Source organism: Pipistrellus hanaki, assembly GCF_964339955.1.
Source record: "Pipistrellus hanaki genome assembly, chromosome: 2".
Classification (NCBI taxonomy): Eukaryota; Metazoa; Chordata; class Mammalia; order Chiroptera; family Vespertilionidae; genus Pipistrellus; species Pipistrellus hanaki.
This window is the reverse complement of record NC_140504.1, coordinates 163,260,831-163,284,542: the sequence shown is the minus strand read 5'-3', so window position 1 is coordinate 163,284,542 and position 23,712 is coordinate 163,260,831. Positions and strand designations below refer to the sequence as shown.

The 23,712-nt window shown below is 41.8% G+C and overlaps 1 protein-coding gene across 1 annotated transcript in view; it reads left to right on the top strand.

The window, feature by feature from the left end:
* C8A (complement C8 alpha chain) overlaps nucleotides 1–23,712 on the top strand; it is a 55,614-nt gene that overhangs the window by 21,630 nt on the left and 10,272 nt on the right. Inside the window, exons 5-7 of the mRNA XM_084872569.1 lie at nucleotides 284–473; nucleotides 2,613–2,813; nucleotides 5,192–5,432. Of these exons, the coding sequence (XP_084728695.1) occupies nucleotides 284–473; nucleotides 2,613–2,813; nucleotides 5,192–5,432 (632 nt within the window). The remainder of the gene's footprint in view (nucleotides 1–283; nucleotides 474–2,612; nucleotides 2,814–5,191; nucleotides 5,433–23,712) is intronic.

Sequence of the window (23,712 nt, the reverse complement as noted above, 5' to 3'; positions counted from 1 at the left end):
GATAACTGTGCACATTCCTCTTCAACTTATTCATTAAGTACTTAGGGGTGCCTCTTATGTGGGAGTACTGTTCTAGATGCTGAATGGAGCTGTCTGGTGCTCTAGTTAAAGAGAGCTTAAAGGCCCAGGCCCAAATCACTCAGTCTCCCATCATCACCCAAAGTGACCTTCAAGGTACTTTGAGGACTCACAGAACACAGTTGGTTTCTCCAACTGCTCAGGCCACCAGCTGCGACATTGTCCAGAGGCTACTTCATGCTCTCTGCCTGCCTTTTCAATTTAGGTATAACATCCTAACTCAGACAGAAGCTCAGAATGTGTACGATGCCAAGTATTATGGGGGCCAGTGTGAGACGGTATACAACGGGGAATGGAGGGAACTTCGATATGACTCGGCCTGCGAGCGTCTGTACTATGGGGATGATGAGAAATACTTCCGGAAACCTTACAACTTCCTGATGTACCGCTTTGAAGTAAGTCTCAATGGGGCACTCAAAGGAGAGGCTTGTTGGGGAAGATGAATGCCTTGTATGGAAGATTTTGTGATTCGTAGAGCTTGCAGGTGGCTGAAGGCCCCTTTACACCTGCCCCCTACATGCTCAGTACTAAAAAGAGAGGAATGAGGTATGTATAACCACCCATCTGCTAGATGGTGGCTCCATTCTAAAATCAATAAGAGAGATTCAGGCCCTATTCTCTGGGCTGCTAGTCAGAAGACCTGTTTACAAGTTGTGGACCTGGTAGAATATAAGAACAGTCAGCCCTCTGTATTAGCAGGTTCTGCCTCTGTGGATTCAACCAAATGTGTATCAGTTCTGCTTCCAAACAAATTCTCCCATAATAGCACTATAGGGTAGGTGCTATGACTGTTCCATTTTAGATGCTAAAAACCCAGAGACTTAGAAGGCTAAAGTGTCAGGCCAAAAGCTGTACTAAAGTAGGGGCAGAGATAAGATTGAAATCCAGATCTATCTGAACTATGCCTGAATAGATGTAATTTATTTATTTCATTGTTAAAAATATTTTTATTGATTTCAGAGAGAAAGAAAGAGATAGAAACATCAACGATGAGAGAGAGCCATTGTTTAGCTGTCTTCCTCATGCCCTACAGGGGATGGAGCCTGCAATTGCCCTCCTGCTGGCCTGGTCACCCCCAACTGCTCTCCTCTGCTGACCTGGTTTCCCCCCATGGCCCTTCCTGCCAGCTTGGTTGCCCCACACAGCCTGCTTGTTCAGTCATTTGTTTGTCCCTCACTAACCCCCATGCTGGCCTGTTCATAGGCAGCCATCTTGTGAGGGCATGACGGTCAGTTTGCATATTACTTATATTATATAGAATTCTGTCTATAGAGAGAGATGGTAGAATCCTAGGACTCTAAACAATTACCAAGTCATATTCATCACTCCAAGTTTCTCAAGAGAAAAATATTGGCACAGTATAAAGGCAGGCTTATGGAGTCTGTGTTTAAGGAGTTGGCTTCCCCCACCCACTTCCACCTCTGCCATCAAGTCTAAGATAAGCCATGCTGGACTACAGGAAGATGTTATTTTCCTAACCTTGAGGATCGTCTAGGCCAGGGCATATGTGTCAGGTACTAGTCATTACCAACCAGTGGTCTATGGACCACTGGTGGTTTGTGAAGTCCGAAAGGTTGGTGACCACTGGACTACGCTATACTGTGGCAACAAAGGATTCTGAAATCTCAGTGCTTTGAAGCAGCAGTGCCCCACTGATGCTACTTGTCCATCCAAAGGTAGAAAGGAAACTCACATCATCACAGACACATGGGACCCTGACTAATGGAGGCTCTTGTGATTGCACCGTGAATCACTCATGTGCTTTTAACCCTTGTTTTCTTGGCTCCCACAAAGCATAAGACCATGCCTCAGCTCAGAGTGGGAGAAAAATGCAACCCAATTGTGAGCCTGGAATGAAATAACTGAACATGCGAGGACAGCACTCAAACTTACTCTGCCTAGAACTGTTATCACCTGCCTGCCTTCCTTTGGCCCTTTCCTTCCTGGTCCATGCCCAGGCGTGGCTTTCTGTAGCTGTCCATTGCAGAGTCAAGTGACCTTCTCTTTTTAACTCAGTGAAAATGAAATACGTACTCAGAACAGTATAGAATTTTATTAGGACCATCTCTGTGAGTGTATCTGTAAATAAATATTTTAGCAATAATATTAATAGTAACTAAAGACACTGCAGTATTTTCTATATCTTAGTATAAATCTGATGCTCAATTAGTCTTTGTCTATTTATTTATTATATATATGTATATTGATTTCAGAGTGGAAAGGAGAGAGAGATAGAAACATCAATGATGAGAGAGAATTATTGATTAGCTGCCTCCTGCATGCCACACACTGGGGATCAAGCCTGCAACCTAGGCATGTTCCCTGACTGAGAATTGAACCATGACCTCCTGGTTCATAAGTTGACACTCAACCACTGAGCCATGCTGGCCAGGCCCCAATTAGCCATTTAAAAGACTTATTTATAATTACCTGAAACTTGGTGGATATTTTACAAAACAAAGATTTAAATGTTAAGTATGAACTGGAATATAACACTATGTGCACAAAGCTAACATCCATTTGTTTCTTTTCAGGCCCTGGCAGACACTAGTTTCTCCTCAGAGTTTTATGATGATACAAATGAAGTTTTTTCCAAACTAAAAAATGACCTGTTTGTGTCAGGTGGGTTGACCATTGGTGTAGGCCCAGCAGCCACCCCTGTAACAGTGGATGCAAGTATATCCGGATCACGCGGCTCTTCAATCATGAATAAGTTAAGCAAGTATAATGAGAAGGTATTAAAATATAATGCCCATGTTGCACAGTAATCCATAATCCATACTGAACACATAGTGCTTTAATTGCATTAAAAAGTATAGTATTGTAGTAATTGAACTTTCATTTGCTTGTTTAATTGGAAATGTCTGATCAGTGTTAATCAAGTTTTTTTTTTTTATTACACTTTTGCACACAGATCATCACAGAGGGAATAAAATCAAATGATGAGACGAGAGCCCTTATCACCCCATCCTTTTTCATGGTTACCTGGAGCATGTAGGGAAATACTTAGAATGGTAATGTCTCAAAGAGAAACAGCCAGGCCCTCTAAACTAGACTTGGAAGAATGCTAAAGCAAGCCTTATTTTTCCAAATAGATTAGAGGGCTGACGTGCTGTATCAGTTTTCTTTTTTTTTTTTAAATAAAAAAAAATGTTTTTATTGATTTTAGAGAGGAAGGGAGAGGGATAGAAACATCAATGATGAGAGGGAATCATTGATCTGCTGCCTCCTGCATGCCCCCTACTGGGGATCCAGCCTGCAATGGGGGCATGTGCCCTTGACTTGAATAAAACCCAGAACGCTTCAGTCCACAGGTCAATGCTCTATTCACTGAGCCAAACCAGCTAGGGCTACATCAGTTTTTCATTTATTCATCAAGCATTCACTACTGCCTATTGTCCTGAGGGGTCAGGCAGTCCTTACTTGTGGAAAGAACATCTCCTTAAACTGAAATATAAAGACCAGTTCAAGTTCTCCAGTTGACGGGAGGCAAAAGTTAACTGAAGGGTGTTCTAGGCGTGGGCAGCATTAGGCACAGAGACATGGAGATGAGAGAATGTCTCACAGATTTGGGATGGAAAGTGCTTTAGCTGGCTGAAGCCCAGGGCTGGAAGGAAAACTAGGAAGTGATGAGAATAGAGAGGCAATGAGGAGCCAGAGAAATATTTATTTAGTAGGTTAGAAATTTACCAAAATGCATCAATAACATCGATTCCAGAACTGTGGACTTAGTTGGGGCTCAAAAATTATTTCTTTTTTTAAAAAAATATATTTTTATTGATATCAGAAAGGAAGGAAGAGGGAGAGAAAGATAGAAACATCAATGATGAGAGAGAATCATTGATTGGCTGCCTCCTGCCTGTTTTTTACTGGGATTGAATCTGAAACCTGGTTGGATATGTGGCCTTGATTGGAATCCAATCCAGGACCCTTCAGTCTGCAGGCCAGTGCTCTATCTACTGAGCCAAACAAGCGAGAGCACAAAAATTATTTAAAATCTTAATAATATATTTACAAAAATTAGCTTATGCATCAAATATCAATTACATTCTGGAGCTTTGCCATCAAATGAACTACAGATCTGAAGGGGAAGCATTGTTCTCTAATCTGACTACCACATATTTTTTCTAAAAGCAAGTGACCTTGTCAAACTTTCACTATCACTTTGGATCAAGGTTTTCATTACATGGAAACCTTGCCCACATATGACCACATAATGCCCACATATGACCCTCTTTCTCTAAAACCAATTCAGCATTACCTGGTCTTTGCTTTTTCTTTATTATTATTACATCAGCATCCTAGTTTTCTTTATTACTAAATGGTACATGATTATCACTAACTTGAATGTGAACCGCATAAGGGCAGAGGCCTCTCTCAGTCAAGCTCATGTCCACTGCACCTAGCAGAGAGCATGTGAATACAGGCACTTCTAGATATTTGTGCAGTGAGTGAAATAGATAAATAATCCTAGCATTTTGCCATGTCATTGAAAACATTTCTAAGCATCATTCTTACTAGATACCTAATACTTGTGCAAGCAATTGCAAAATGCAATGCTTTAACTGGAGCAGGGACAAATATGGAGATGAGAATGGACTGGGGGCAGAATAGAGGTGAGGAGCAGAGGAAAGCACAATGCAGGAAGTAACCCAGGGGAGCGGTGATGATAACTTGACCTGGACAGTGGGAACAGAGCCATGGAAAAGAAGTCGGGAACACCATGATGTTTAATGTGTGCTTGTAAAATATTCTAATCCTCCATGACATATCTTTATGCTCATAAAATTATAAATATATACTAGAGGCCCAATGCACAAAATTCATGGAAGAGTAGGCCTTCCTTCCCCCGGCTGCCGGCATCAGCTTCCCCCTGGCACCCAGGATATGGGCTCCCCTTTAGCCCCAGCTTCATCTGTAAGGATGTCCAGAATGAAATCTGGTCTAATTAGCATATTACCCTTTTATTATTTTGATGAGCATGTAAGTATATGTACATAGACATATATCTACTCAGCTAGTAAGTGCTGACCTTTTGCATGATCTCAGATGGTAAAATGTACTCTCTCTTTGTTCTTTCCCCACTCCTCATGGTGATGGTTGTTGTTGGCAGAAATACAGCTTCATGAGAATTTTCACAAAGGTTCAGACTGCCCATTTTAAGATGAGGAGGGACAACATTATGTTGGATGAAGGGATGCTGCAGTCGCTGATGGAGCTTCCAGAGAATTACAATTATGGCCCATACGCCAAGTTCATCAATGACTACGGCACCCATTACATAACATCTGGATCAATGGGTGGCACTTATGAGTTTTTCTTGGTGCTTAACAAAGAAAACATGGAAAAAACACGTAAGTAGAAGCTTTACGCACACAATGACCTGTGCCTACACCAGACCATGGTTTGTAATTTGCTGAGCACTGACTATGAGCTGTGCGTGATATCATTTGGTCTTCATGACAACCCTATATGGTATCTTTGGTGTTATTTATAGGGGATTAAGGTCCAGAGGGTGAGACAGACTTGCTAATTAAGTGCTAAAAATGTGATTTTAGTTCATTCTTGTCTGGCTTCTTAAAACTATGTGTTTTCTATTTCACCACAATTACCTCTTTAGTAATAACCTAGGATTTTGCTATTCAAAACATTAAAACTTATTTCAATGGAGATTCTAGGTTTATGGAACCACCATACCAGTTAGTCAGCAATACCAGAAAACTGGAGTCATCCCAGACTTCTCCTCTTTCTTCCCCCTGGGGATCTCTAAGACCCTTTAGTTCTCTCCCCTGAATAGCTCTCATCCATCTGCCTTCTCCACACCCACTCTGACAGTGGAAGGCGGCTCCCATCTTTCACTCATTACTGCATGAGCTCCAGATGGTTTCTAGGGGAAGGTCTACCCCTTCCAAGCCATTCCCAACTATTGCCACCAGAAGGACCTTTCTGCTTCACAAATCTAAGGATGTCACTTTCTTGCCTAATATCCTGAATGACCAAGAACAAAAATCTAAACTTTTTACCATGACATCAACATGGTCTCACTCCAAACTGCTAGACTAGTGGTCCTCAAAGTGTGGAGTCCATCTGGCCACATAAGTGTTACCAGGGAAGCTGTTTGTTAGGAGTGCAAATTCTCAGGCTCCCATCCCAAACCCACTAAATTAGAAACTCTGGGAGTGGACCCAGTGGCCTGTATTATGACAAGCCCTCCAGGTGATTCTGGTACTCACTAGTTTGAGAACCACCAACCTGATTCATAAAGGAGTAGAAGGGTGAGAGATCTGTCCATATTTCAAAGGTAAGGTCAAATTTCCAGTTTTAGGAAGTTTCCCTGAATGCACCAGCCCAGGCTGGCCACTTCTTTTCTTCAACACATTGATATAAATTCCACACTGGTTAGTCTTAAAAAAATAATTTTCCAAATGTTAATATTTTTCTCCTCATATAGATTACAATATCTTTAAAAGCAAGTATCATATATGATGCTTTTTTTTTCTCCTTAGCATTCAACATGGTAGGCTTAGTATGTAGTGAGTGTGCAAAGCAAGAAGTGGAGTTTGAAATGGGCACGCATTCAGATTTGTGGTTAGGGCCATTCATTAGTTCAGCCATGTATCCACATATTCATTATTCTTTCATAATTTACATGTTTATTGAGTATCTATTTTGTGTTAGTGCTAGGGATACAAAGGTGAGCAAATCTAAATATGGTTTCTACCCTCTGTAGCACAGTATTCTTCCAACTGCAGGGTGCAGCCCCGTAGAAGGTCTTGAAATCAATGTATAGATCACAAACGGCATTTTGAACAACAAAGAGTAGAATAGAAAATATCATAGTGGATTGTAGGCAATGCAGGTAAGTTATTGCCTCAAGAACCCTTTTTCCAGTTAAATACAGACACATACAGAGTCATGATACAAAATAAATAATGTAGTATGGATCAATATAAAAAAGGGGTTTGAAAAATCCAATTCAAGTGGGTCTTTTTAGAGTCATTCTAAAACTTGAGGAAGGAAAAGAGCTAATATTTGTTGAGTATCTACTAGAATCTAGGTCCTATGGTGCATATTCTCACTTAATTTTCTTGAGGACAAGTGGAGGCTGGTGTTATGACAGTTTCAGCCTCGGAAATGCTGAGGCTCCTCAGGGAAGTTAATTACTCTGCCCAGGGCTGCAGGAAGCTGGCCCCAGAGCCCTGGATCCATGGTCTTTCCACCATGTGGTCACAGAAAACCCTTTCATTTGGGCTCCATCTTGGGTGTTGGATTACTAATTAATTGCCTGGGTTATTGCATGGCCCCTCCTCTTAAAAATCTGTGAGGCAGAAATAGGCTTCCTATGTGGTTAATATTCAAAAGGAGCCCACCAACAAATTGTCCCAGGGATAATTACCTCAGCTCTGTTTATAGAAAACCATATGTCGATAATAGCACAATTGGCTATTTGTGAAGGGCTGATTTTCTATAAATCTGGAAAGTTAGTGTTGCTTTTCTATAAATATGGAAATGTGCTAATCATCACCTCATCTGCTGGAGTCCGTTAATAAATCAGAATGTCATTTACATGTTAACCTACAAAAAACAAAACATCTACCTTCTTTCCCTTTGACAAATGGAATCATGCACAGCCTCTCTCCATGTTCCACATTTCTCTTTGTCTCTTTCTCATCCTCCCTCTCTCTCACTCCCTTTCTTTTTTGGTGCCTTTCTCTCTCTCTCTCTCTCTTTCTCTCCCTCTCTCAACCTGTGCCTCTGCCTTTCCTCTTTGTCACTGTGTATCTTTAATCTATATGGCTTTAATAGTATTTATGTTTATTAAGTGCTTATTTCTAAGAAACTCTCTGTGTGGTATTCACATTCATGCCCCCAGAGAGCTGGGTGAGGCATGGGAGCACTTAATTGAACATTGACTGGTTTGCTCTGGGCGGATCTTTTGTCCTGGGGTTGCCTCAAATCCTCCCTGGATTCATTCTGAGGATGCACAAAGCTGTTTGCTCCAATGTGCTCTTTAGATAAAATTCTTCTCCCCCAAGACAGTATGAAACCATCCATCAAAAACCAGGTGAAACCTTGGACACTGGGGAGATGATGCTAGACTTCAGTGGGACCCTAGACTTTCCTCAAGGGCTGTGGCTGATAGCATTCTATTATACCTTCTGCAGGAATCAAGATGACTCTGGGCTTGAATGTTTGGATTCCAATTTTTTTTCTCTTTCTTCATCCCCTCTTTGGAGATCTTACGCTTTGTTTTTGGATGACAAAGAAAATAATGTATTGACACGGCTTCCTTGGAATCTGGGCCAGTCACGGATCTGATCATTTTGGGCAGGTCAAGTACTGCAGTGATATTGCTCAGGTCAAGTGTTTCCTGCCTCCCTTTGCACATGCTGTGCTGTCAGCATCCAATACTCTTCCCTGTCTGGCCAATATAACAGATTTATCAGCCTTTTGAATGAGTATGGGCATCTCCACCTCTGTGAAACCTGTTCTGGCATCCCTCCACCCCTTTCCCCATTATTTTGTTTCCTTATACATTCACTCTTTCAACCATGTGTATTGAGTTTGTATTATCTGCCAGGTGAACAAAATCAATATGATCCCTGTCCTTGCAAAACTCATGATCTAGTACAGAAAACTAAATAAACAGCCCCAGAAGTCATCTTGGTTCTTCCTTCATGCTGTCACAAATGGCAGGATTTCCTTATTTTGTAAGGCTGATAATAATATCCCATTGTATATCTATGCCACATTTTCTTTACCCATTCACCTGCCAATTTGGGTTGTTTCTATACCTTGGCTATTGTGAATAATGCTGCTATGAACATGAAAATGCAAATATGTTTTTGTGATAATGATTTTGTTTCCTTCAGATATACTAGTATAGCCAGAAGTGGGATTGCTGGATCATATTGTAGTTCTATTTTTAATTTCTTGACAAGCCACCATACTGTTTTCCCATGTCTATACCAGTTTATATTCCCACCAACAGGGGGCACAAGAGTTCCCTTTTCTCTTTATCCTTGCCAACATTTTTAAAAAATAAGTCTTTATTGTTCATATTATTACAAATATTCCTTTTCCCCCCCCTCCATTGCTCCTCTCCACCAAGTTCCCACCCCACCCTCTGCCCTTTCCCCACCCCCCATTGTCCTCATCCATAGGTTCACAGTTTTTGTTCAGTCTCTTCCCACACACCCCACTCCCCTTTTCCCCAAGAATCATCAGTCCACTCCCCTTCCATACCTCTGATTCTATTATATTCACCAGTTCATATTGTTCATCAGATTTTTTAATTCCCTTGTTTTTTAGATTCACTTGTTGATAGTTATGTATTTGTTGTTCATAATTTTTATCTTTATCTTCTTCCTCTTTTTAAAGAACCTCCTTCAGCAATTCATATAATTCTGTTGTGGCAGTGATGAACTTCTTAACCTTTTTTTATTTGTGAAGCTCTTTATCTGGCCTTCGATTCTGAGTGAAAGCTTTGCTGGGTAGAGTAATTTTGGCTGTAGGTTCTTGCTATGCATCACCTTGAATATTTCTTGCCATTCCCGTCTGGCCTGCATGGTTTCTGTTGAGAAATCAGCTGACAATCATATGGGTTCTCCTTTATAGGTAACTACCTGCTTTGCTCTTACTGCTTTTAATATTCTTTGTCTTTTGCTCTTGGAGTTTCAATTATGATGTGTCTTGGTGTGGTCCTCTTTGGATTCCCTTTGTTTGGGGTTCTGTGTGCTTCCTGTACTTGTAAATCTATTTCTTTCACCAGGTGGGGGAAGTTTTCTGTCACTATTTCTTCCAATAGGCTTTCAGTATCTTGCTCTCTCTCTTCTTCTGGGACCCCCATAATTCTGATGTTGGTTTGCTTAAAGTTGTACCAGAGGTTTCTTACACTATCTTCAACCTTCTGGATTCTCTTGTCTTCTTGCTTCTGCAGAGGAGTGTCCTCTGGCTCTTTGTGTTCCAAACCTTTGACTTGATTCTTGTGATCTTCCAGTCTGTTTTCAGGACTCTGTATAATATTTTTTATTTCAGACAATGTATTCTTTATTTCTAGTTGATCCCTTTTCATATCTTCAAAGGTCTCGTTTATTTTATTGGCCTTTTCTAGGAAATTCTTGAAAAACCTTATAACCATGGTTGAACTCTATATCCAGTCTTTTGTTCTCCATCTCTTTTGTTTGAGATCTATTTCCTTGTCTTGGCATTTTTGCTGCTCCCCAGAATTGGTAGGATGGCTTTGTGTATTTGGTATCCTATATGGCTAGTGGGTCAGCCTCCTCAGTTACCTGAGGTAGACACTCTTGGTGCTCCCCTTTGTGGACTGGGTGTACAGCCTTGTTGTAGTTAAGTTTTGATTGTTGTTGGTATCCCTGGGAGGAATTGACCTTCAGGCCAATTGGATGTAGGTATCAACTGTGTCTACTCTGGCATACCTTCTGTATTGGAGACAATTATAGGATGAGACTTGCAAAATTGCAAAAGCCTCTTGTTTAGCTTGGATGGGGCGGAGTCTCACAGCTGAGCTGACAGTCTTGGCTTCCTGTCAGCCCTGCCTTTGTGCACTCACCTGAGTTTCTGCCTGACCTCTGCCTTCCGTGGCTCCCCTGAGTTTCCACCTGACTGTTCAGATTCCCATGCAAGAGCGTGGGTGCCCCAGGGGCTCGCCCAGAATTGGGTTGGGTCTCCATAGTTTGAAGTTTCTGACTCCTTCCGCTATAAAGAGGCCATGGCAACCTCCGAGGTCAGACCTCTCTGCTCGCACTCACTCACTCATGACTGTAGACCCTACCCGCTGCGGCTACCAGCTCCCCCAGTCTCCCAGTCTCTGAGTCTCCAGGGGCCTTTCTTTATATATATATATATATATATATATATATATATATATATATATATATATATATATATATTTTTTTTTTATTATTATTAAATTATTATCTGTGTACATATTTTAACATTGTCCCTCCCACTCCCATACATACCCTCCCTCCCCAGAGTTTTGTGTCCATTGGTTGTACTTATATGCATGTATACAAGTCCTTCGGTTGATCTCTTATCTCCCCCAGATATCCCTACCCTCCCGGCTATAATTTGACAGTCTGCTTGTTGCTTTAATGTCTTTATATCTGTCTTTTGGATCTCCAGGGGCCTTTCTTTACAGTCCGGACTCCATCCATATGAGCCTGGGTCCATGGGGTTTCGGCCGGGGTTGGGGTTCCCTGCAGTTGGAAAGGGTTCAGTGCAATGGGGGACTTCCTTTCCCCTACTGCCAGCCAGGCACTTGGGCGCCCTTCCTCTCTGCATGCACGTCACCCTACCTCAGGGCTTTTTGGCTCCCAATCTGATCCATGAGCCTCTATCCTTTTTTCTGGTTGTAGATTTCCCACTCCACCAGCTTTTCTGTGGTTTTGGATGATGTCCATTCTGATTTTAGTTGTTGTTTTAAAACTGTTGTGTGAGGCGGAAGCTTAGGTGCTTACCAAGCTGCCATCTTGGTTCTCTCCCTCCTTGCCAACATTTGTGATCACTTATCTTTTTAATAATTGACATCCTCACAGGTCTGAAGTGATATATCATTGTGGTTTTGATGTCTCTTTTTCTGATGATTTGTGATGTTGAACACTTTTTAATGTACCTTTTGGCTACTGATACATCTTCTTACTTAATCTTCCTATGATTTTGTGCAAGCCAATAGGTTTCTTTACTTCTAAAGATAAAGGAACCAAGGCTGAAAAGTCATATCACTAGTAACTGAAAAACACAGGAGATAGTCTGAATTATGGTCTGGGCTTCTTTCCTTTTTATCCAAGCTGCTTTTGCCAGGACTCAAACCTGGGAGTAATTTTGACATCTTCCCTCTCTCTTCTCACATTATCTTGTTAGTCATCTCCTCAGTATCTACAACCTGTCCCTCCCATTCATTCCCATGACTAACTGCTCGCCATGTTCTCTCTGAGATCCCCTCTAGCTAAGCAGACATGTGCAGTGAGAAAAGTATCAGAGATTACATGAAATTTCTCTAAATACCTTTGGGACAAAGATGGTGGTGGTCTGCTCTTAGCTCCTCCTCTTTTTGCTAATGTAGATAAGTCCTGACATTTGTTTCAGCTTCTGTGCCCTTCCTCTCAAAATGCAACATGCAGAGTTTTCCTATTAGTTAAAGAATCTAAGTAAGTCTGATAGGATGCCCTTATCAGGAACGCTATAATGGAAACCACACATGGGATAGAAAGGAAACAACAGTCCTCAAGAATACAACGGTTCATGATTCTATAGTTTTTGGCTATATTAAAGGAGCTCTGCCAATTCCTTACAGAAAATGACTTCTATTGATGCCTCTCTTATGAAGGAAACCATAGCATTCAGCTGCCCCATAAAAGCCAGCAGGCAGTGTGGAGTGAGAACTCCTTTGACTGAGATACCTTTACTTTTCATGTAGGCTCTACCATTTAAATGTTAATACTTCACATCTCTGGCTCTCATTTCCCTATAATAATGTATGGGTAATACACTACTTCAAACAGCTGTGGTGAGAATTAACCAAGATACTTTTACAAAGCCCTGCAATAAGTAAAACTCTGTTTAAACAGCAGTAACTATTTTTTAAAATATTTTTATTGATTTTTTACAGAGAGGAAGAGAGAGGGATAGAGAATTAGAAACACCGATGAGAGAGAGACATCGATCAGCTGCCTCCTGCACACTCCCTACTATGGATGTGCCCACAACCAAGATACATGCCCTTGAAGGGAATCGAACCTGGGACCTTTCAGTCGCAGGCCTACGCTCTATCCACTGAGCCAAACCAGTTTCGGCTAGCAATGACTATTTGTAGATTGCAGTTTTAGGTGTGGTCAGTAAGTACTAATGTCATCTGATCAGGGACTGTGGAGTGAAGAGAAGTGTTGGTGATGGCATAGCAGAGCATCCAGACTCTGGAGTAATATACATCTGGGTGAGATCTTGAGTTTCCCATTTTGCATAACCTTGATCTGGGTACTTAATTTCTCTGAATATCAGTATCTTTAAGAGCTAAATGGAATTATAAAAAGGGTTTGTTTGAGAATAATTCCAAGTAATTTTGCATGATAAGTGTTTAAACAGATATTTTTTCCTTTAGTGCAGGATACCAGTATAGCAAAAGCAGTAAAAAATGTGGGTTCTGTCAATAACTGTGATTAGGGACATGCCATTTAATCATTTTAAGTCTCAATTTCCTCACCTGTTAAGCTGGAAATATTAATGACAGTTGCTTGGCAGAGTGGTGATGGGGAATAAGTGAACTTATCCGAATAATATATTTAGGGCAGTGCTCACACTCTAATTAGCATTCAATAAATATAATTGTTGGAGAAGAATTACCTGGACCAAATCTCATCTCTACAACTTATCAGCCATGTGATCCTTAGGCATGCTAGTTAACCACTCCATGCCTCAATTTCTGGTTCATCTAAGTAAAACATGACAATACATACTTCATATGATTGTTGTGAATATGAAATGAATCAGTTTATGTGAGCATATGGCCCAGTGCCTGAAATATAGTAAGAGTTAAAAAATGTTACCTATTATTGCTGTGCTATGTTGGTGTTATTACTACCACATGTTTATTATTCCCAGCTTCCCAGTTAACTCTATAATATTAACTGTCCTCTCATCTGTAGAGTGGGGATAACAAGATGATCTATCTCAGAGGGCTCTGCAATTGGTCAGCTCAGAGACATTGTTCAAGTGGAAGGGAAATCATTATCATTATATCCAGCCTGCTGTGGTCAATGCTTTGGCTATGGACTCGGAGCCTCAGCAATCATGCCTCCTTTTCCACCTGCCCATTTTTGTGATCCAGGTCATTCATTTCTGTCTCTAGAGCTTCATCCAGTTTTGGAGGGACTGCTTTTCCCATTTATCAAGGTCATTTTGAATTCTCATCACTATCTTTCAAAGCGTTAACAACTCTGCCCAAATCTGTGCCTGCATTCCATCATTTCTCCCCTTGATAGATGCCAGATAACAGTGACCCTGGGAACGACCCTTCCAGTGAGGTCACAGTGCATCAAGCCCGTCATTAACTGTTACCTTCCAGCTAAGATCCTTGAGTCAGCTAGTCTACCACCTCAAATACAGAGCAGAAAGGGTCACAGGGACACAAAATCGCTCTAAAGTTTATGTTAATTACAGCTCTATGTTCTCTTCCCCTTCTTTCCTTCCCTCCATCCTTTCTTCATTTAGTTTTTTTATGCAAAAAATACTTATTAAGTACACACAACATGGCAAGTAAGCACTGGTTAGATACCATCATGTTTTCTCTCATAGAGAGTTATAGAAAGTAAGGGAGTTTCTCTTTGTCATAAACACTTGGATTAGAGTCAGGGATGATTTATTACATGGACAGCAAAATTGGTTACCTCCTAAAATGAATTAAAAGTTTATTTTTATTGATTGTACTTATAGTTAACAAAAATATTTGGTTTTATAAAATATAATTACATATAGTAACTCCTAATATTGGTAAAGTACATTGCATTCACACCTGGTATTCAAGATGACCTTCATAATAGTTAATGAGGAATTATATTATTTTTACCACTTATATAGAGAGATAGCTGACGTCCAAAGAGCCTAAATAAATGGCTCAACATGATTCAGTTAGTACTGAGTCCAGGTATTGCAATGTAAAGTTTGTGGGAAAAATATGCACCATGTGGGAAAGCTTACACACTTTCCCATATGGTGAATCATTCATTCTGATATGATATACCAGAGGCTTAGGCTCTAGGAATGGTGGCAATAAAGCCACAATTTACTAAGCATTTTACTATGTGGCAGATACTGGATCAAGCACTTTAAATATACTATCTCATTTAATCCTCAGGAAACACTTGTGGAGAGAATACTATGATATGTAAATATATATCAACTGATGTTGATATATATTGGCTCATATTCAACAGATGTTGGCTCATATTCAACAGATGTTGCTTTCTGCATTTTCCTTTTAGCTACCAGTCATGGTAATGAATAGCCAAACTGGCTAGCTTAAAGGATTGTGAGAGGTCAGTACTTCTAGATAGTGAACATCATGGGGTCAGGGACTATGTCTTTTTTTTTTTTTTTAATCTATAATTATGTCCCTATCATATGACACAGTTCCTGGCACAGAAAAGATGTTAAAAACATTGAAGATCTTTGGTTGGTCCCTTCCCATCCACTCAGCACTCCTGCCTTCCCTTTCAGATTTGTTCATTTCAACAATAAAGATTTTTAAAAAAAATTGGGGAAAAAAAGAAATTGGCTCACACAATTAAGATGTCTGACAAGTCTCAAGATCTGCATTCAGCAGGCTTGAGACCCAGGAAGAGCTCACATTTCAATTCCTGTTTCAAGGCAGGAGAAAGTCAGAGTCCCAGTTTGAAGGCAGTCAGGCAGGAAGACCTCTCTTACTCAGGGAAGAGTCAGCCTCCCCCCTCCTCCCCCCCCAATTTGGGACTTCACCTGATTAGACAAGGTCCATCCATATTAGGAAGAACAATCTGCTTCATTCAGTCTACTGATTTAAATGTTAATTTCATCCAAAATCAACCTCACAGACACACTCAGAGTAATGTCTGACCAAATAGCTGACATACTCATGACCCAGTCAAATTGATGTGTTAAATTAACCATCACTGCCTGGTCGGAGTGGTTCAGTTGATTGAGTGCTATCCTGTGCACCAAAATATTGCCAGTTTGATTCCTGGTCAGGGCACATACATGGGTTGCAGGTTTTATTCCTTGTCAGGACATGCATGGAAAGCAACCGATCGGTGTTTCTCACATCAATGTTTCTCTCTGTCTCTCTCTTCCTTTCTCTAAACATGTTCTTGGGTAAGGAATTAAAAATATAAAAGAAGAGAGTTTACCACCACAGGAAGGTAGGCAAGGGGGAAAGCTAGAGGCAGATGTAAGTAATAACTGCCAAGACAGGAATAGAAAGTCTCATGCAATGAAACAGTTTATGCACATGAAATGAAAGAGCACGCATTCCTTGATTTCTGACTCTGTGGCAGGTAGATACTGAGTCTCTACAGGGCTATCCTCTCATTTGAGCCTCTTGGCAGTGCTTGGAGCTGTGTTTATGGTAGTCCCCATTTCACAATGAGGCAAACTAGGCATTGAGGAGGGAAATAACGTGTCCAAGGTGATACCACTGGTTAGAAGCAGAGTGAGATTTGGAATGAGGATTTCTAATTTCCAGTTTAGTGCCTCTTGTGCTAGATCTGGATGTTTTATTTCACTTATTTTCTCTTTAAAAAAACATTAAGCTGCTTGTGATAGCTTTGAAAATGGTTAAATCAGGGTTTAAAAATAATTAAGGTGTTGTTATACTCAAGACACATCCATAAATACAGTTTGGGGTCAGTTTGACCCATTGGTTGGGAATTGTAATGGAGAGAACTGTGAAAATTAAAGTTGACCAGCTTGTGATAGTCTGTTCAGAAGCTTAGATATAGTCATAGAGTCAGGAAAAAGCATGGTGTGCCGGTGCCCATGGCATTAAAGGAGGCGAACCTCAGAGACTTGCAGGCCAGAAAAAGTGTCAAAGCCAAACATAGCAGGTGGTTTAGCAGAAAATGCTACTGGTACTGCTGAGTTGAGGATTATGACACCGTATAGGGGCTCAGCCATAAAGTGCTGTGATCAATTAGTGATGTCTGTCAGGGGCAGGGGATGGGGGAATGTAGGCCTCTGGGCTGTGTACTTCCTGTTCCTTTATGAGAATGAAACAAAAGCAGCCCAGATGATTAAGCTGTGCTTAGAGAGTAATTGGGCTGGGGCAGATATATAAATTAAATCCTTCAAATTCCTCATACTTTCCATCACATTTATATACATATCATTGTTGTTGCTTGCTAACAATTCCCTTTCAGGAAGATTTTCTTGTTATCCAAAGTAGGAGGCAGGAAACACTCAATCTCTGAGGAAAACCCTTCTCAGAATCTAATTTCCATGCACCCACCCCTTGGCCCATGCACCCATTCACTCATCCACTCATCCAGTAAATATCCACTGAGAACCCATGATTTCTGGGGACCCAGGGATAAATCATACAGATCCTTGCCCTAGAGAAATGTGCAGTGAATCAGGAGCTAAGAATAATGCAATGGAATAAATGCTTGCATAGAAATAAATACAATAGAGGCACAAAGGAGGGATTAACCACCGTGCTTCCTTTCCCATTTTTCTATACTTCCTTTCCCATTTTTCTATACTTCCTTTCCCATTTTTCTATACATCCATACCTGATCCTCCAAAATTAGTAGGAGCACAAGCTTGTCTGGTAGAAAAGGGGGCTGGGGCTTTCTAAGCAGAGTTTCATAATAAACTGGCTGAGGCAGCAAGTGGGTGAGGGTAAGGAGCAGAAGACAAGTATCCAGGTTCAGCCCAAGGTCAGACTCTCTAGTGAAGGGCTGATTCCTGAGGCCAATGCAGTCCTATGGCCAGATTACGGCAGGAAGAGGAACGTATCAGTAGCCTGGAAATGGAGTCAGCATTGACTTCCAGGGAGCACAGAGAGGATGACAAGTTGCAGAATGGTCAGCTGCTGGAGCCGTGCAAATGTGAACATTAAGAAGAGGGTCCCTGTCCCTGGAGAGGATGGCCAGCACTCAAGTGAGCATGCTCTGGCCCTGCCCAGCCTTCCAGCACCATCACTTACCACTGGGCTTCCTATACTGAGCTACTTGCTGGGTCTTTGACTTAATCATACTTACTTTCTCCTTGGAGTTTTATAAAGGGAATGTGTTGTTCCTTGAACTGTGTTCCCCTCTCCTGCTTCTCTCTTCTTCACCTGGCTAATGCTTACTTATCCTTGGTTTCTACGTAGCTAGGACTCTTCCAGGCAGTCCTTCTGCCTCCCCAGTTGGGAGAGAGTGAACCAGGATTCAGCTCTTTGTATCACACCATTGCACTGCCTGTTTCCATCATGCGTCTTGTTAATGATATGTCCCCAGAGTTTTTGCCCAGAGGTGGAGGCTGCCCATAGGAAAGGCTCAGTGTCTTTCTAGCAGGGATGGTTCAGAACCAAACCCATATATACTGGGAATCCTCTGGAGCTTTCCTGCAGAGTCAAGGCTGGATTCTTAAAGAGTCTGATCTAGATTGGAGAGTGGGGTGAGCAGAACCCTGATGGTGAAGGGTCTTAAATTTATGACTATGCAATCTGAGCTGGTCCAGAAGGGCTTTTGCTGTGCTAACCAACCAACCACCCTGAATAGATAGGCACTAGATTCTAACAGGCTCCAGGCTTTATCTCCAGTTACCATGACAACCAGGCTTCACAGTGATTGATGGTATTGATTGACAGGCTCCTGGTGTCTTGGCTCTGTCCCCACTCTCCTTAAGTCATTTGCATACACATAGAATGGAGAGATGCTCAGTACCATACCTCTGCTTTTGTCTTGATTTTGAATTCCCTTCTTGATCACTGAAAACCGCCTCAGCCTTAAAAGAGAGAAGGTGAGATGCTATCAGAATTACTCCCAGCACTACCCTTAGCTCTTTCTCCCATAGGTGACACAATGTGTTATGGAGAAAATGGGCTTGGACACAGTCTTTGGTTCAACCCAAGTTCTACAATTTCCTTGTATAATTATTTGGGCAAGTGACTTAAACTATCTAACCCTCTAATTACTCAATCTCTAAAATGGTAATATGTGTCCCTGTTTGTGGAGTGATATGTAACTATTAAATCAGATAGCCCGTGGAAAAGCTTTATCTAGCACATGAGACATCAAATGTGGGTATTCCCTGGACCATCTTCACTCACTCGTGGCTTAAGAGTTTATACTGCAGAAACGTTAAGAAAATTAGTTTTTACAAACTCGTCAGCCTCCCTTGTTCTCTAATTTTCCAGATTCAGGATCAGGAATAAAGGGCCCAATCTATGCATGCTGTAGCATTTCTAGCAACAGTAATAATAGTAAGAATTGACCATATTGTTAGTTCTGAGCCAGGAACTATCCCAAGCATGGCTTAAGTCTTTTATTTATTTAATAATTTCTTGTTAATCCTCAATTGAGGATAATTTTTTCCATTGATTTTTAGAGAGAGTAGAAGGGAGATTGGAGGAAGGGAGAAAGAAGAAAGAGAGAGAGAGAAAGAGAGAAACATTGATGTGAGAGAGACACATGATTGGTTGCCTCCTGCACAATCCCCAACCAGGGCTGGGGATCAAACATGCAACCCAGTATGTGCCCTTGACTGGGAATTGAAGCCATGATTCTTTGGTCCACATGCTGATAGTCTAGCCATGTAGCAACACTGGCCAGGGGAGCTTAACTCTTTTAATTCCTACAAGAAATCTATGAGGTAGATTCTATTAAAATGCCCATCTTACAGATGAGAAAACTATGTCACAGAAAGGTTAAACATTTTGCCCAGATTGTAAGTGAGCATGGTGAATTCCAGATCAGGCCATCTCCAACTGAGAGCCTGGCCCCCAGCTATACTGCCTCTTGTCATGACCAAAGGCATGTAGGAGGACCAGAGTACATGACGATGGCCTCTGGTCAGGCAGGAGGGAGACCTTAGATTACAGTCTAAACACTGCCCACTGGTAGCATGATCCCTATATCTGAGCTTCTTTGTAAAATGAGGTGGCCATAGATGAGGAGCTTGGTAAGGCTATGGCTATTCATGCCATGTGGTAAGCATTCCTCTGCAGAGTACACTAATGAGATGAAATGGAACGTGCACTGAGTTGGGGTGTAGCCTACCTGACATTAAATGCCTATTTTCAGAATTTTAGTCATGGAACCTTGGGTAGGTTATCTAATAATATAGCTAACATTTGTTGACACTTCACTGTGCCAGACACTATTCTTAGGGACTCATGTGTAGAAACTGTTATCACCCTTATCTTACAAATGGAGAAAATGAGACCCAAAAACTTCTTTTAGTCACTTACCCCAAGTCCAACTCTGACTCCAGAGTTCTCACTCTTAACTCCCATAACCACTGCCTTTTGCAACCCATAAGCCTGTAAATTGGGTAAATCCTCCCAGCCCTATAAGATTGTTGTGAGCCTCCAATGAGATAATGCAAATGAAATACCAACTCTTATAAAATACCAACTCTTAATCAAGCAAGAGATGTTACAAAGATGTGATTTGTATTGTCAGCCAAAAGAAGACCCGTGGCTCCCAAACATTTGAGAGAAGTTGTTGGGACAGGTGGGACTCAGCCCATCCGTGAGCACATCTGCTAGCTTGTCACATGCCAGGCTCTGTGCTGAGTCTTGCAAGCCCAAGGGATGACTTTATAAGTTTGAAGCATAATTGGAGGAATAGATCAAGAAACTGACAATTACTAGGATATGCTCACTACTATTTTGGAGGGAAGCTTCAGATACCATGGGGGACACACAGGAATATTGTGGGGACACAGATAGGGCCCTCAAGAGTGAGGGAAGGTTTTCTACAGCTAATGAAGCAACTCAATGAGAGAGGTATGGGAACTTTGTCATCAGAGGGAACAGCACATGCAAAGGTACAGAGGTGCTTGTCCTATTATTTCCAGTTGTTTGGGAAGAAGTGTGCCTTTTCATGCACAAACAGAAACACAGAGCGAGCAGGTAAATTAGCTCACACTTTCCAGCCCATCCAAATACAGACTAAGCAGTCATCTTTCCCAATGTTATGACGTAAGATAGACAATATGATTCTTCTTTTCCATTCTGTGGTTGTCTTTGGGCTCAACCAATGTAGCAAAGTAACATAGATAAATCACAGCATCCAGAGTGGCATTTGTTTGTTGCAAAGTAATAAATAATGCATTACACCTGCTGTTTTCCAACTTGATGCTTTCAATCTGAGGAACCACAGAAACTTGCTGTGTTCTGCCACCCCAGAAGCCAGGCTGCCTGGTTCTGCCTCTGAGCCCCACTAATGCAGCATCTCCACACAGGCAGGAGGTCGACCCCCACACTTGCACCCTAGCCTGACCAATAAACAGTAGACGCGATGGGCAGTGACAGTCCTCTGGGCTCCTAGCCTGCCAGGCCAGCACAACAGCTCCTCTTGGGACCCAATGGAAGTGGGAATTAATCCAGGGTCTCCTAATACTCCCTTGACTGATCTGCATCTCCTTTTCACTCTTGAGTTTATGTCATACTGGCCTCTCTGAGCAGAACCTTGCTGCTGGGGACACAAGGCCTCATAGTTTCCCTACACTCTCAATGTCCTCCTCAATTTGTCTGGCCAATCCGTACCCATCCTTTCAGATTTGCCTCTGGTATCCTTCCCCAAAGAAGGCCTCCTGACCCTGCTGCCTCCTTTCAAAGTCCCCATCACACAGAGCAGTAATTGCCTGTTTACTTGTCTCCTGCTCCATACCTAGCTGTGAGCTCACTTAGAATGCACCTTAGTTCTCTATTTTCCAGATGCCTGACACACAGAAAGAAATCATTAAGTACTTAGCAAAGTGGTCTCAAATGTTCTTCAGATGTTATTTAGGTTGTAGAATAATGGCATTAGAGGAGACCTTTAAAGACCACTGGTCAATTCTTCAAACCATGTCTCCTTGGCCTCTGCCCATCATGACACTTTATCTTGTGTCGAGGCTAAATCCATCTCCCCATAGCTACTGCACTTTGGTCCTTCTTCTTCCTCTTGTGACCACACAAACAAGCCTATGTGCTCATCTTCAAAACAGCTCTCTGGAGAGTTGGTTTAGGTCTTTGGATCTCTCTTAAAGGGAGGTCTTTCCTCCCTTGTTCAGGTCAACACCTCCCATCCCCTCAAATAATACCAAAAAGAAATGGCTTTGAATTTCTTCACTCTCATTATATCCTATGCTCATTCTTCTCCAATCATTCACCACTTCTATTTATTAACAAAAATTTAAACTCCCACTACATTATTGTTAATTACAGGGACAATATTGCACACATTTCTAGTGTTTACTAATCTTGTGTAATTTAAACTTTATGCCTATTGATTAGCAACCCCTCATTCTACCTCCCCACAACCTCTGTGGCAGTGACCATTCTACTCTATGACTTTATGCTCTTAGATAGTTTACATAGCTCTTCTAAGTGGAATCATGCAGTATTTGTCCTTCTGTGACTGGCTTATTTTGCTTAATGTAATGTCCTCAAGGTTCAGTCATGTTGTTGAACATGACAGCATTTCTTCCTCCTCCTCCCCCTCCTCCTCCTCCTCCTCCCCCTCCTCCTCCTCCTCCTCCTCCTCCTCCTCCTCTTCTTCCTTCTTCTTCTTCTTCTCCTTCTTCTTCTTCTTCTTCTTCTTCTTCTTCTTCTTCTTCTTCTTCTTCTTCTTCTTCTTCTTCTTCTTCTTCTTCTTCTTCTTCTTCGGCTGGATAATGTTCAATGAGTGTCCTCTTTCTTATTTTCTTTTAAAAGCGTGGTTCCCAGAACTAGTCACCAGGCTTTGAGTTTCTCTAACCTGTATAAAGAGTGAGATTATCCCCTCCTTTACTTCATTTATTATAATTTTCACTAGGCTTCATTACCCTACTGAACTGGAAGTCAACTAAAGTTATGGCCTTTTCTCTTGTTCTCCTGCTAAGCTGTGCCCATTCCTCACTGAGCTTCTATACTGGTATTTTGTTCCCAGGGTAGGATGTTATAGCTTTCCAACCTGGATCTCATTTTGCTATGTTTGGTCTGCCTATCAATCTTTCCTTCTGAGGGCTTTTGGGATCTTGATTCTTTATCTGATTATCCTTGGCTTTTCCTGGTTTCTTCTTCCTGGTGAGATATACTAAGCCTGGCTGCTGATCCCATATCCATGGACGAAGGCTTTGGCTGATGCAGGGCAGAGGCCAGGAGGTCATCAAAGGTTCTCTCTAGGACTGTGGGGCTCAAGTCTGCTCCAAGATGCACTGCACAGGAATCACCTTTAAAGATGCCAAATCATCTTTAAAATACAGATCACCGATGACTCAGAAATACAGAATCACCATTGATTGAGTTGGGGCCCAGGAACCTGTATTTTTAATTAGCACTTAGATGATTTCAATGTGTAGCCAGGCTTGGAAACCATCAATGCCAGAGTTCACTGCCTTAAAAAGCCAAAACCAACGTCAGTGTGATCTGGTCCAAAGCTGACATCTCAGGTGTCCAGCCTGATGAGACAGGGGCAGAGCCATGACAGCACTGCCTGGTTCTATAAATGTAACCCACCCGGGCCACACGCCCATCTGGGTAAGTGTGCACAGTTCCTCTAGGCCTTTCTCCGCTCCTTCCCCCACTGCCTCCCCTGCTCTCAGCTTTCCTCCCTCTGGTTCTGTGTCTTGGATTTGGAACCACATTTGAGCTCCTCTGCCCCCACCCCAGCTTACCATGGGTGTGCTGTAGACAGTTCTGGGTAGGCCTCCCCAGGGCTCCTGGAAGATTGCCCTTCTAGCCCTGGTACTAAACTGATACAAGTGACTCTCAGATAGAAATTAGTCTTCATTTAATAGATTGTCCTCACCTGCTGGCTGCTCAAGGCCTTTATTTATTCAAATTCGCATCATATTCCTATTAGTTTTGTTCTCACCATGTCTACATTTCCCAACACACAATGTGCTGGGGTTGGTACATAGTAGTGCTTACTGAATTGCTCTGTCTGACAGCAGAATTCTTTAGTC